The sequence below is a fragment of the Fusarium phalaenopsidis genome, assembly GCF_050370095.1.
Source record: "Fusarium phalaenopsidis strain FUZ10S chromosome Unknown contig_32318, whole genome shotgun sequence".
NCBI lineage: Eukaryota > Fungi > Ascomycota > Sordariomycetes > Hypocreales > Nectriaceae > Fusarium > Fusarium phalaenopsidis.
In genome coordinates this window covers 450,016-464,681 of record NW_028145398.1, presented here as the reverse complement: position 1 = coordinate 464,681, position 14,666 = coordinate 450,016, and the positions used below count along the sequence as shown (strand labels likewise).

The 14,666-nt window shown below is 51.3% G+C and overlaps 4 protein-coding genes across 4 annotated transcripts; 1 reads left to right on the top strand and 3 right to left on the bottom strand.

Moving 5' to 3' along the window:
* Window positions 1-272: 272 nt before the first annotated feature.
* On the top strand, window positions 273-1,812 carry LRP88_12519 (kynureninase; the record flags this gene model as incomplete). Its single annotated transcript, XM_083248912.1, has 2 exons — window positions 273-459; window positions 509-1,812. The coding sequence occupies 2 exons, from the start codon at window positions 273-275 to the stop codon at window positions 1,810-1,812; spliced, it is 1,491 nt and encodes a 496-aa protein (XP_083095367.1).
* Window positions 1,813-2,536: 724 nt separating this feature from the next.
* On the bottom strand, window positions 2,537-4,752 carry LRP88_12518 (uncharacterized protein; the record flags this gene model as incomplete). The annotated part of the gene is made up of 4 exons (XM_083248911.1): window positions 2,537-3,110; window positions 3,333-3,481; window positions 3,548-4,573; window positions 4,666-4,752. The coding sequence occupies 4 exons, from the start codon at window positions 4,750-4,752 to the stop codon at window positions 2,537-2,539; spliced, it is 1,836 nt and encodes a 611-aa protein (XP_083095366.1).
* Window positions 4,753-5,498: 746 nt separating this feature from the next.
* On the bottom strand, window positions 5,499-6,068 carry LRP88_12517 (uncharacterized protein; the record flags this gene model as incomplete). Its single annotated transcript, XM_083248910.1, has 1 exon — window positions 5,499-6,068. The coding sequence occupies one exon, from the start codon at window positions 6,066-6,068 to the stop codon at window positions 5,499-5,501; it is 570 nt and encodes a 189-aa protein (XP_083095365.1).
* An 82-nt stretch (window positions 6,069-6,150) lies between these two features.
* Window positions 6,151-7,879, bottom strand: LRP88_12516 (uncharacterized protein; the record flags this gene model as incomplete). The annotated part of the gene is made up of 4 exons (XM_083248909.1): window positions 6,151-6,258; window positions 6,310-6,994; window positions 7,052-7,583; window positions 7,636-7,879. The coding sequence occupies 4 exons, from the start codon at window positions 7,877-7,879 to the stop codon at window positions 6,151-6,153; spliced, it is 1,569 nt and encodes a 522-aa protein (XP_083095364.1).
* Between the last annotated feature and the right edge of the window lie 6,787 nt (window positions 7,880-14,666).

Below are 14,666 nucleotides of genomic sequence, written 5' to 3'. Positions count from 1 at the left end.
AATGACATCCATTGACCAATCAGCTACTACAGCTTGCTCAAAATGGACATGATGACGTCCACTTTACGGGGCACGGAAGACGGAACTTCGGATGTGGGTCTTCCGCACATCCGCCCGGGCATCTTTGTAGATACCGGAAGCGACCGAGATGGGGCTCGACGGAACATAAAGTGATTTCGCAATCCCATGCTCCAAGACCAGTCGTACGATTCCATCATCAGCCATCTCAAGTCATTCTCACTACCCTTACCTACTACCACACTCAATTCACAATGCAGTTGTCAGGATTCGTTGATCGCCTACGGAGCGGAGCCTCCCCCAAGTTCCCGCAAGATGCCAATTCGTTAGAGTTTGCCCGTCATCTCGACTCCCAGGACAAGCTAAGCCATCTTCGGGATGAGTTTGTCATCCCCACAAAGAGATCTCTCAAGAAGAAGGCCTTGGATGGATCGATTCCTTGTAAGTGTATGCGCCGAGTCAAGTCTTGAGACTAGCTGACCCAATCCAGCCCACGGTGCCTCTTCCAATGGCACTAACGGCACCAATGGCCACAGCAATGGCCACAACGGATCAAAGGACGACTCTGAGCAGTGCCTCTACTTTGTTGGCAACTCCCTTGGTGCTCAACCCAAGGCTGTTCGAGAGTATCTCAACGCTCAGCTCGAGACATGGGCATCCATTGGCGTCAACGGCCACTTCAGCGCAATGGGCAACTCCCCATTGACACCTTGGCAAGACATGGCTGAGGACTGTGCCATCAAGTCTGCTGATATCGTTGGAGCTTCTCCTAGCGAGATCGTCATCATGAACACCCTGACAGCCAACCTGCACTTTTTGATGGCCAGCTTCTACAAGCCCAATGAGAAGCGTCACAAGATCATTCTCGAGTGGAAGCCTTTTCCCAGTGACCACTACGCTATTGAGAGTCAGGTTGTCTGGCATGGGCTGGACCCTGAGAAGAGCATGGTCAAGATCCACCCCAACGATGACTTTATCATCACAACGGACTTGATCCTATCTACTATCGATGAGCATGCTGAGGACACTGCTCTACTTCTTCTTCCTGGTATTCAATACTACTCTGGCCAACTTTTCGACATCCCCCGAATCACCGCCTACGCCCAAGAAAGGGGAATCGTCGTGGGCTGGGACCTGGCCCACGCCGCCGGAAATGTCGAGCTGAAGCTTCACGACTGGAACGTCGACTTTGCCTGCTGGTGCACATACAAGTACATCAACGCCGGCCCCGGTTCCATCGCCGGAGCCTACGTCCACGAGAAGCACGGCAAGGTCGAGTTCAAGGATGACTCTGACAAGCCTACGTACCGACCCCGTCTCATGGGCTGGTATGGAGGAGACAAGAGTGTTCGCTTCAACATGGACAACAAGTTTGTGCCCACTGTCGGTGCGGGAGGATACCAGCTTTCCAACCCCTCGGCTATTGATCTGGCTAGCTTGTCTGGCGCTCTCTCTGTCTTCAACAAGACCAAGATGTATGATATTCGATCAAAGGCTCTCGTCTTGACCGCCTACGCCGAGCACCTACTTGACCAGATCATCTCCGAGTCATCCGATGAGACACCCCTCTTCCGCATCATCACACCCCGTGATCCCGCGCAAAGAGGAACCCAGCTGAGTGTCCTTCTCAGGGAAGGTCTGATGGACAGAGTGAGCGAGGCCTTGGAGGAGAACGGAGTTATTTGCGATAAGCGAAAGCCCGACGTGATCAGAGTTGCCCCTGTGCCTCTGTACACGAGGTTTGAGGATGTGTGGAAGTTTATGCAGGTGCTGAGGGGGGCACTGAGCCAATGATTTTCACGATACCAAAGACTGTAGTGTTAAAATAATGAGCAAGCAGTAATGATTCATTTGAGATTAGAGTCATGGACCAAGATGAACTGTAACTCTAGGCCTAGCCCTACTGTGCAAGTAAAGCCGTTACATAGTTTCCGCTAGAGATACTCATCTTCGAGTCATTTAGCCCCCTTGTCTATCCAAACTACGTAGCAGACCGTATCTAGCTTCGCTTACGCTTGGCAATAGACCAGCCCAAGAAAGGGGCCTCTCTTGTCTGGCGGCTGGAGCCATTCTGAGTTTCCCACACCGACTTCTCCGTACTTCTCTGGCACTTTCGTTTTCCGCACTTGAATATCAAGCATGGACTGAACCTACGGCACTGGCCCCCAAGCATCCAACTGCTGAAGTCATAAATCTGACAGTTCACACCATCGGCATATCGCATACCATCGCCTTACGCTTCGGTTATCCATGGGCAACAGAAATCCCATTGACCAATAATGGCAAACCCAAAATGCCAATCCCCTTGTCATCATGCATCTTCGGATAGAGAAAAAAGACCGCATTTTCGGCGGTTGGTATCAAACATCTTGTGGGGACCGAAGCGGACCCTTCTCCGAACTTCCGCTTATCGGACCGCACTTCGGAAGACAGAATACGGATCCGAAGAACAACAAGATTCGTCATCTTACAGGCAATTGACCCGAAGATGCAAGTCTATTGCCGTTATCTATCACAATCAAAGATGATGCGTCAGATCTATGCCGCCCCCCGCGTCCAGCAAAGCAAACAGGTTCAGTGCCGAACCGGAATCTCCCTCCATGCCCGTCGGCCCGCCCCAGTAACTCGGATCAGGGGTTTGCAGCATAGACTCGCTTAAGCCTAGGAAAGCCGAATCGAGATCCCCAAACGGCGGTGATCCGACGCCTTGTAGTCCATTATGTTGCAGGAATGACCGGTCCAGGGAGTCCCGTGGCCGGCTGTTGGATGCCGGACTGGCCACCGGATGACTCGGGTCTCTGGTGACAGCCGGGGAGGTGGAATCTGTCCCGGCTTCGGATGGGATCAATCCAAAGAGTTGGCTTGAGTTCTCGGTTCGTCGCTGGCGCTCTGCTAGCTCTCGCTTTTCGAGGTACTCAAGAGCGGCAGTGAGAAGTGACTGCGCGATAAGGGAGTACTGTCTTGCGTGCGTATCGTGTTTTGAGCAGTGATCTAATGCGTGGATGGACATGCGCGTGTACTTTTCTAGTATCCGACCAAAGCCGCCCAATAGGCCTATCCCGAGGACAAGGGAGCTGGCAAACAGCCATGATCTAGGAAGAGTCAGAAGTAGTTCTCTCACAATCTAAGGTACTCACACTAGAACGGGTACATGTCCAACGAGAATTCCTCGCTGGATCAAGTCCAATATCGGATCCACCATGAGGCTTGCTGCATCAATGCAAGCATCTGCCAGTTTGGACTTGCCAGATGTCAAGGCAGACCGACCATTTGATGACACTGCCGTATCAGATAATCGTCGGCAAAGCTCGTACATGAGAAATGGTCGAGAAACAAGCATGACAGCGTAATAATATGTCGATAGGACCTGGCATGCTCCGCTGGCTTGAGCTCTGTCCTGAGCTTCGGGGTTTGCGATGATATCCTTGAGCTGCTTGAGCCACCGAGACGACCAATCTCGCAGCTGGAGTGATATTCCTTCGGTTAGTTGTAAAGATATCTTTCTTCTGGAGTAGATTTCTGTTACTACTCCCTCGAGAACGAGAAATATCTGAACAGACGCGTTAAGGAGATCGGGAGCTTCGTTCGCGCTTTCATTTGGATTTTGATAGGGCACGGTGCAATCAACATCCGAAGTTGCAGGTGGCCGTCCCATCGATGTGCTCAGGAAGAGATCCACGACTCGTAAACTCTTCCAAAGACGATCCCGTTGCCTGTGAATATCGGGTCCGAATCGTGCGTTGACCTCGGTTCTGTGAATTCCAACAGAGTACGCTGCCCGTACCGCGATGCCGAAGAACAGGAAAGCTCCGTTGATCTGACACGAACAGAGCATGTACAACGTAATGAGGGTGAAGATCTGGATGCTGGTAACACTGAGATTGCCACTCAGATTTGCGTATGCCTTGTCACGGGCGTACTCAAAGTAGTCCTGTGCGAGCTCTTCGTTGTCCATCTGTCTTCCAATGGCCAGCACGAGAAGATTCACAACAGTAGTCGCATCATCGGGTTTTTGGTCAAGATTCGCCCACAGCATGAGATCCTCTAATAGTCGGCGATTGTCAAACAGATCCACGAGCCCAGTTGCAACAGACAGATAAGTCGATATCGCCGAGGGGATATCATCAGGATTAATGCTCGGAAGACGATTATCACCAGGTACTCGCCGAGACTGATGTGCAGGCGCGTTCTCGAGCACAGAGTAACGACTTGTCTGAGGAGCAAAGGCATTCTGGCCAACTCTGGTGGTGACAAGCTGTCGGACAGACTGGAAAAAGGAGAGAGGGGCACAATCTCCCACAAAGATGAGTTTTCCTTGAGCATCGCAAACCAGTCGCGCTTCTCTCGGCACTTCAGTCTCGTCCTCAGCGTCCATCCCTTGGGGTTGTGCCGATACCGGCCTCGTGAGCTCTGCATCTGCCGGTGTTGATGGAGTTGTGTTTCTTGTAGAATGAGCACGGGCATCTCTCTCAGATGCTGGAGGAGATGTCAGGGATGCCAAAGATTGGCCATTGCGACGTCGTCGCTGAGGCGAGTAGTGACAGGTATGAGGCCTCTGTCGCCGAGAACAATAGCCACATGGCAACTTGCCATCGCATTTGACCTTACCAGTCAGTACATTGCAGACACCATTCATGTACAACTTACTTTTCTAGCCTTGCAGCCATCGCAGGCATTGGCGATGCGGCTGCGGATGTACCGCCCTGGCTCTTGTTCCGTAGCATCCACGTCCATGCTTTTATGAGGAGGACGGATGTTTCGGTGAGAATTTCCTTGTGCCACGAAACGCGGAAGCACTGTGGGCCGAGCTCGGGAGTTGAGTCTCTGCCGACGGAAAGGAGCGGATGTGGGAAAATTGTTAGTGCAATGCCGAGCCGGCTTAAGAGGTGGCGGGTTAACCTAGAGTGAATGACAATAAACAATGGGAAATGGATATTAAGCTATTGTTGACTTGTTGAGAGCGTTAATCAGCATTTATTAATAGACACGTTGCACATGAGACACCCAGTTCTTCAATCCCGGGTCTCCTGCAGCCACATGCAGGAGAGGGAGGTCACCCGACATTTCATCCAACAAGTGAGGGATGCCCAACGAAAAACCAACAACCATTGATAGCGAACTTGAGCTTGTTTTAAATGCTAATTCTTAAATTAACATCATTTTTATTACATACTGAGGTATTACGGTTGTTGTATAAAGTCTTGTTAGATGGTATAGACACTACATCTTCTCTCGTGGACAACTAGTAAATAACATACCTTTAATCGCATTCACATCATGAGAAGCCAATGCCATGAAGATTGCGTTGTTTTAATATTGGCAACTTTCAATAATCGTGTTCTTACTGTCACTAATGGCTTCTTTTGGAGATGTCATCAAGTTCACGAAACATGATGCATCGTTAAATGGCCGTTAATCATTCAGCAACTACATAACTAATCAACAGCTCCAGCCCATCGTCCACAACTATTACAACCTCATTACCATGTGCCACCGGGAAGGGCAATCTCAGATCCCTTGAAAGTACCGCTGACCTTTCCAAGCTCCAGAGCAGCGTTGATGACTCCACCAAGACCCTCTCCGGCAATCAGACCAGCAGCGACAGCAAAGGCGTACATCTCAAAGTTGTTACGGAACCACTTGCGCCACCACCAGGCAGTGATGGAACCAAACATGACAGCGTTGGCGTAGCCACTGTCGGGACCCAGGACCCAGGCGACACCGACCGACATCCAGTTGGGGAGCCAGTTGCGGTACTTCTCACGGGGGCCGACAAGGTAGAAGTGCTTGAGAACAGCCTGGAGAGCACAGACAACACCCATGACGATGGCGAAGATGGCCGAAGATCGAGGGATGGGAATCTTGGGCATGGTGACAGCCACAGCGACAGCCTCCCAAGCGCTGACGGAGGGAGCAGCAAAGGGGCAGACATCGGCGGGATCATCGCTAGGCTTGAAGACGCAAGGGTATGCCGACATGAAGAGGACAAAGATTCCGGGGGCGAGGAAGACGGAGACAAAGGTGCCCATAGCCTGAGCGTAGAACTGCAGCTTGGGAGGAGTCTTGAGTAGGAAACCAACACGGAAATCGCTGACCAGCGAGTTGGCAACATCGGCGGTTCCAGAGGCAATGTTACCAGCGACCAGGTTGATTCTCTGGGCAGCCTTGATCTCGTAGTGACCCTTGGTGATGCCACCGTACACAAGCTGCGAAGCCTTGGCCGAGGCAGTGAGAGGGGCGCTGAGACAGTGTTAGAAAGAAGCACTCATGACGTTCAAGGGAAACTTACACATCAGTGACGGCACCGCCGTAGATGGACATGAAGGCAAAGACCAGACCCAGAATACAAGCCAAGATAGCCAGACCAGCGTTCATGTGGAACTGCAGCTCAGCAACGATACAAGCAACAACAACAAAGGTGAGGGCTCCAACGACCCACATCCAGCTAGGAACCTGGTCGCCAGGAAGAGCAAAGTCCTCAACAAGCCCACTGCCCTCATCGGCCTTGCGAGCCTGCTTCTCGAGGAAGGCAACGTGCTTTCCGCGAGCCTGAAGCCTGTTGTTGATGGAGCGAGCAGACTCGCGCATGGCAAACTTGATACCGTCCCAGACAACCTTGGCGTGGAGGAAGAACTCGACCAGGCTGTAAACCATGAGGACCATGACACCGGGCCACAGAAGCCAGTATCGAGGAGAAGGGACGAAGCCGGGCTGGTCAACACCAGTCATGATGCCGAATCGGGTCAAACCTTCCCACTTGCCCTCGCCAACCTGGACACCGATGCACTCTCCGTAGTGGACCAGGAGAGGGCCGATGAGGGCCCAAGCGGCGACAGTACCTCCAAACCAAGAGAGGGCGGCGTTGAGACCAACCAGGATACCGGAGCCGAAGAAAGCAGGGGTCAACTGGATGTACCAGCCCCAGCTCTCAATGGCCATGAGTCCAGAGGTAGAGTAGCCTCCCCAGATGTAGAACCTATGGTGGGTTAGTCACAGGGTACAGGAGGTGGATTGAGGGTCTGTTGAAACTTACCAAGTGAAGATGTGCCAGTTGTGCAGAATGCCGTCAGCATATTGACCAACAACAATGATGACAATGGCAAGGAGAAAGGCGTAGCCCAAAGCCTTGACCTTCTTCATAGCATCGGCAGCACCAGAGCCCACGGCGTGCATGGAGCGGATAGTCATGGCCGTGGCCGTCGGAGTAGGGAAGACGAGGTTCAGCTCCCGAGCGACATTGATGATGAAGAACCTTCGGAGAGGAACAGCAGCGAAGAGACCGAAGAGGGCGCAGACAAAGGTGATGGTGAGAATGCGGCCAAAGTCCTTCTTGGGATCTTCAGACAGGAGGCCAAGACGATACATGGCAGGAAGACCAGCAACGAATACACCTGCCATGCCACCAGCTCCAGTAGCAGAGGCCTGGATGATGGAGTTCTCCTGAGGGCCGAATTTGCCGCCGAGAAAGGGGACGTTGGGGAGGGCCTTGGTCAACACCAGGATGAAGCCATAACCAAAGATGGCTCCGAACATAGTGGCGGGAAAGGTGAATCCTGTCTTCAAGCCTGTAGGAGCTGTTTTAGTGAAGTTCTTGACGATTTGGAGGTGGTTGCATACCCAGGTAGACGTTGGAGGCGTTGACAAGCGATCCGAGGATGATACCAACCACAACGGCACGAACCGTCAGCGGGTTAGGCTCAGGCTCAACTCCCTTGGGCATAGGAAAACTGGTAAAAAGATCGGTAATCCTCTCATCCTCGCCATCAGTGTCAGACTTGAGGTCGACATCCGAGTGCGGGAACTTTTCGTTGTAGGCCGGCTGGACAACAACGTCCTCCGGGTTGGTGGTTTCGACGGCCATGATGAATAATCAAGCCTCAGCAAGGTATCTACCAGATGCTTGAGAGACTAATTAGACGCCTGTGGAATCTGAGTTTCGAAAAAGCTGGGGATCAGTTTGCTATTTATCTCCCCAAGCAAGTCATGGTTTCACCGTTGCACCGCAGTTTAAACCCACATGCCCGGGAATACATGTAGGCCAAGGGTCACACGCAAATCACCAACAGCATTGGGACCTTTTGCAATCCGTCCTACAAGAGGAAGGCTCTCGGCGACCCGGCACGATGGAACGGCTACAGGATACGCGCTTCGAGGTGCACGCACTCGCCACAGGGAACGGAGATGACACCTCGAAGGACTAGATCGGCGGACCTTATCTGTCGGTAATTGGCGAATCAGACGGGTCGGCGTCTAAACAGCTTCCTGAACGGGCCATCGTCGTCGGCTCCGAACTTTTGTTGCGCCTTGAGAAAATCTGTGTGGGTCTAGATATCGCTCCACCCCCAGACGGGTGGCACCGAGGAGACGGGCGAGGGCCAAGGAAAAGAGGAATGACCGACGTTGGGATTATCGCCAGCCTTGTCGTCGGAGGGTTACTTTGCATAGATATGGACATAAGGGTGTTTCCAAGTTTGCCGCAGACGCAAGAGAGTGTGTGTTGCGGCGACGATAATCATCTAGACTTCCCGCCGTCGCCGCACTACCCTGGTTAGTGGCCTCACTGAAACAGTGATAATCGCAGTGGACATAGAATGCTGCTCGGCGGCACTGAGCATTTGATTGCATCTTGCATTCCGATATCGCGTCAGAGCAGAACGACGGCCGCGCTCCCAATATGTCCATCTCCGCGATCCAAAACACTGCTAATCAGACCACTCAGCTCTGGAGAACCTATGGATGTCGGCCGTCGGGGAACCTTTGTTGCGCTTGGCGGCCCCCTGCGACCCCAGCGCGGAAATGGAACCTTTGTCGGCGCGGTGCGGTGCGGGTTGTTGGTCGCACGCAGCGCACAGCTCGCTCGCTCGCTACGCTACAGCTAGTTGAAATAAGGGACCTTTTGAACCCCCTCCCTCCCCATACTGCAGGCGCCGCTCCAACCAACCCCTTTAGCAATTGTCCTTTTGCAACAAAGACAAATGCGGAAGTTGTGTTGAGAAGTGCGGAATAAGGTGCTGACAGATAACTGGGATTCGGACCACTTAATCTACTGCGTATCATGGTCCACAGAGCGTCACGTGTACAAGAATCTTGACTCCATTCTTGACCTATCTTTTGTAGTAACGACAGCTTATCTGGTACGTTGGGGTCTTTTGATGTTGCATTCAAATCCACTTCCTTCAAGCTTGGCCTCGTGAGCTGTCGCATTGCATACCCCCTGGCGGATATGCGGATATGCCTGCCAGAGCTAGGTCTTGGCGCTCCAGGGTCCCTATCCTTGTCGACTGCGCCGTTCTCTGAAGTCAAAAGGGCCAGGTCGGCCGCTTCTGCACCACCCAAAACCTTCCATTTCAAATATCGTCGCGCGTTTTAGCGTTTTGAGTTTGGATAGCTCAAAGTACCCCAGTTTGAGGCTCATTGCGTGGGACGACGGCAGATGGAAATCCTCCATCCCCAGTTAGCTTAGACTCTATCTGAAATAAACAATTTCAAACCCCGAGGTCGCCAAAGATGATTCGACATGGTCATCTTTGGCACAATTACCTCAATCGTGCTCAAACATTCATGCCATATCATCAGCTTCGTTTGCATTGAAGCTTTTGAGTCACGTGCCAGTTCATCACAGCGCATGCGTTGCTTCATTCGAGAACAGCCACATCTTCACTCACTTTTCAGCCTCATTGAGGTGAACATCATCATCACCCACTGAATGTTTGAGGCACTCCCCAAAATGGCTTCCCAGCCTGACTGCAGATGATTTCTCGCCTACAAAAGAACCAGCACCAGCGGGCGCGCGCGCAAGGATACGTTATCACAACAGGCGGTGGCAGCATCGGGATCATTCTCGGCACGAAATCCCACGCCGATAAGACACGAACGACCCTCTCGATTTCCACCCAGCACTCGATGACCGATGATTTCTAGTCAGATGGATGGACAATAAGCGGACGCGCCAAGACGAGGACAGATCCTTCGAAGCCACGACATTGAGGGAACCGATCAAAGGAAGCGAGACCGAACAAAGTACCCAGGCCCAGATACCTGACAGTCCCGAGACCGTTTTGTAGCCACCTGATTGGCTCCCCGAGGATTGTCCGCTTTTCCACGTACAGATGCGATATCGAGGTCGCCACCAAGCGATTGTCTGTTCCAACAGAGCGTCACTCACACGACAAAGAGATCGTCCACCCTGGAGAGAGATATCGCAAAAATCGCCCCTCATTCTTTTGACCGATGGCTTTGTTTGGTGGAATTGTTCTCAAGGAGCTGGCCTGAGGCTTCGGCTCAGTCCAGAACGAACGGGGCCCAACCACCGAGTCAGATCCATGCCCGTATTGTCTTGTTCGCAACCCGATAAGCCGAGCTGACAAAACATTGTCAAGCTCATTGCCACTGCACTCTTTTCAATCACGTCTGATTGCGGCAAACTCGATCTGCGAGGGCGATGCTCGATTCAGAAGATTCGCTTTCAAAATGGCGGTACGATGTCCAAGGATAGTCGAACGTATGGAACTCGACGCCCCGACGAAGTCAACCAAACGACTCCTCTAAGAACGACACAACCTTCCTGATGGCAAGATTCTTTCAGCACTGGTTGGATTCACCAGCATTCATGCCTGGCCACCGAGCCGGGCCGCTCAAACACGCGGCGCACCCGGATGAGGTGACAATGCGAATGGAATTTACTTCAAAACGGAGTAGTAAGCTTTACCGCGGAAACATCATTCGGTACGGGAAACTGACGGTTAAGGGCAACCTCAAGCCGCCCAACACTTAAAGAACAAGAGACCGAAACTTCTCGACCAAGACAGACTCGACTGAAACCCTGCGCCGATAGCACACCAAGCTGGTTGAGGGCCCCCCTTCACACTTCTCTCGTTCACGGCCCCGACGTTGTGAACTCTGTGACTCTTTCAAAAGAAGTCATCAGCCACAATAGCAAAGAATGCAGTTACGACTCCGACATGCGAGGATGACCCCAGGCCTATTAAAGAACGCGAATTATAGACTATAATAATAAAGGCTCCCTAGTAGCTATAGGCATAAAGTATTTAGTTATTATTTTAATTAATTATATAAAGAACTTAGTAAAAGGTAAGTACTTGAAATATATTTTATTTAATAAGTCAAGAGATATAAGTATTAAGCCGTAACCTCCGCTGCGACGATCATACCTATTTTGAAAGCAGAGATTACCAGCAGGTTATAAATCCGAGGGTCATGGAAACTTACCAATAGTTTCCAGGAATCACAACTCCTAAAACTCCCTGTAGCGTGAGCAAATCTGCTTACCCGAGCTCCACGCCATTGACAATGACACTGCTTGTTCCGTGCGAGTACGAGGGTGCTTGTGGAGAGCCCACGGGTCCACCATTAAGGACGCTCTGTGCAACTTGTTCAAGCGCAGAACGCCACGAGAAACGTCGGAGAGACGTGGCTGCGGGTTCTTGGTAGTGGTTACCCCGATCATAGGGCGAAGAGGAGCAACAGGAGGAGGAGGAGGAGGCTGCTGGAATTGGGGCGGTTGCGAGTACTGGACCGGCTGCGAATATTGGGATTGTGAGAACTGTGGCGTGAACGAGTTTAGGCGCGGAGGGAGAGGCGACGCGCGCTCGTCAATTTCGTCGGTTCCGGATCCTCTTGGGGACCTTGACCCAAACTGCGAGCTGTATGGATCTCACACCGGTGACAGGCCTGGTCGTAATTTCTTGCCCGCTTGGAGCTACAATTTGCTGGTCATGGACGAACCCCAGAGGACAAAGGATCTTTTTATACTGTCATGTGGTGCAGTTCATTTGGAAAACGCCCTACCATTCTTATTGGCCCACCACCTTGACAAGTCCTACGCCGCTTGGGAGTCCTATTGACACGCAATCACCCTGACATTATCACGGCAAGTCTCGCATACCCTAGGCAGGGCCACACGATAGGGGCTGGACTCAACAAGGCTGAATGCCACATCACACTGATGGCACTGACGGCACGGTCCCAACTTCAAAAGCCGATACGTGTTGCTCGTGACAAAAGCCAAAAAAAAAAAGAAAATTTATCCTGAGGCATGAAGGCTGAGGTGGTCACGTATCACCGTCACTACTATCAGCGATGTCACTCAGCATTCAATCCGCCTATGCTGAGGTTGACCGGTAAAAAACAGGCAATGGTGTCTGCTGGCCTTTTCGCTCCCCGTTTCACACAGCTCTCGATTGCCATGTTGCCAGACGTCACTTTTTAGGCTGATCCTGGGATGAGCTATAGGGTAGGCTGTGCCGAGACCCGAACACATCCAGTTTTCCAAACAAGATTCCTCACCTTGCCAGACATATTAGATCATTTTGCTGATTATGGCATGACTTACGACAATCTAAGACTAGGAGGATCGGTACAGGCAACTATCTTCGACCGGTTGGCAGGGTTCCGAGGCTGAGGGCCTCTTACGATCTTCTGGCTCAGTTAACCCATTAAGGGCCAGGCTTTAACTATAATAAAGAACACATTATCAATATATCATAGCATCATAACCCAATACTAACATAATAGCCTTTTTTTTTTTTATTTTTTTTTTTACCTTCTATTGCCCGTAGTAGAAGAGCCATTTCTAGCCGCATTATCATAAAAGGTTAAACCTTTCATAGGGTATTTAATTACCTACTCTAACCTCCGTATAAGAAATAAGAGAGAATTTTCCATCTTCCAAAGACTACAGTCTCTCAACATAATATCGAGAACCACAATCAATTAAGCAATCAAAGTCACTAGGTCATATAATATGGCCGCCGCCGTCCAATATAGGAACTGGTACCCTCTTCCTCGCCCTCTCCTTCCTCTAGAAAAGAGCAACATCCTATAGAATACAGAATAGCTCTCAATCTATCACATCGACACAACATTGCCTCTTAGCTATCGGCGATTAACGCTCGACGACGACGACTATATCACATTAGCCATCTTAGGCTACGAGGCGTTTCTCACAGCATCAGAGCGCCTAGGGGCACCTCAGCAGCTTAGGCGCTTCATACGACAAGATAAGCTCCCACGACTCAAAAAGCTCAGGGACACAGAGCCCAAAAACCGCCTCTTTGTCGAGGCCATGAGGGAAAACACTGGCTGGGTCGATAGCCTGCTGGAGGGGGCCTCTCACGTTTAGTATTGTTGGGCACTTGTATCGCGTAGGATCCTACTCAAGCACAGAGCGACGCTCAATACCAGAAGGAGCTTTTAGTGGTCTGAGTCTCTGCCGCCTGGAGGCCATATGATGAAGCTATGACACACTGGGAGACTGAGGATGGACAACTACTGACTGCAAGTTCGGGGTCTGAATACTCATACGAGCCATCTCCCACGAGGGCTTTTATTCCATAGCGATGCGCATGATATAGAAGCCTAATACCTAGAAAATTTCCCGGGGGACCCTTTTAAATCTACCTTCCTCACATTCCCCGATGTCAGACTGCCCCTCTCGGTCACTGCCGTGCCTCGTATTTCCACGTCGAGGGTCATTTATTACATCTGGGTACGAGTCAATAGGAAGCCCGCGGTGTTGGAACACCGTTCTAGATAAATTGATCGCCCCGTTTTGTGTCGGATGAGCTTCGTTGCTATTCCCACGATAGAGTGATTTCAGGCTCCGGATCAAAGGCCGCAGCGTCGCCATGCACACCGCTGTGAGGCCGAGACCATTCTCGACGGTGCTCCAGATGGCGATATCGGTGAACTCATAGAGGAAATCTTCGGCGTCTGTGAGTTGCCAGACGTAGACCATACGTACGATAGTCGCACAACAGGCACTTATCCAGTAGTCAGTGTCGAGAGCACCGCAAGGACTAGTTGGGTAAAAGGAGATGAAAGTGAGAAGATGAAGGCTTACTCACATCGATCCTAAGGCTAGGATACCCGCCACCAGCAGCTTATCCCGTACCTTAAGTGTCAGCTTCCACACAACATAAATAGGCAAGAGACCAAGCATCCAGTCCGCCCATGCGTTAATGGCAGAACCGACGTATGCTGTGTTGGATATAAATGGCTTCGGCAAGCAGTGTCCTCTTCCAGAGGCCACAAAACGAGTCCAGTAGTAGTTCGGCGGAGAACATTGGAAGACAACAATAGAAAGGTAAAAGATGTTAAAAACGAGGATTACGCCAAGGACAGTCCATATCAGCATCTTCTGCCACCGATCCGATATGATACGGAGCAGGAAGATGCCGGCTGTATATTTGACAAGCACTGAGGTGATGACGTAGAAGAATTCGCCGAACCACCTGCACTGTACGATATTGCTAGTTACAAAGACTGAGCGGTTGGAGAGGATAGTTTCTTAGACTTGCCTTGAGGATCTTGGGCACGTCCTGCTTTTGGACAGCATTTAGGCGACGCCCAGCGCCGAAATTGATGGCCTGGAGAGCGAAGCCACAAAATATAATGAAGAATATCTTCACTCAAGTTAGAGCAGGAACGGGATAGCGAGTTCAAAAGATGGTTTCACCAGCGTCCCAACTGCAAGATAGTCATCCAAGCTAAAGGACCTGAGCATGGCGGCTCGAACATAGGCCCTCAGTCCGACGCACACAATGCTAGTAGCCAGGAAGAGGGCGATGACACCCTCGAGTTGGGGACCACGGTTATCGACCATGACTAAAGGGCCGACTTCTTAAAAA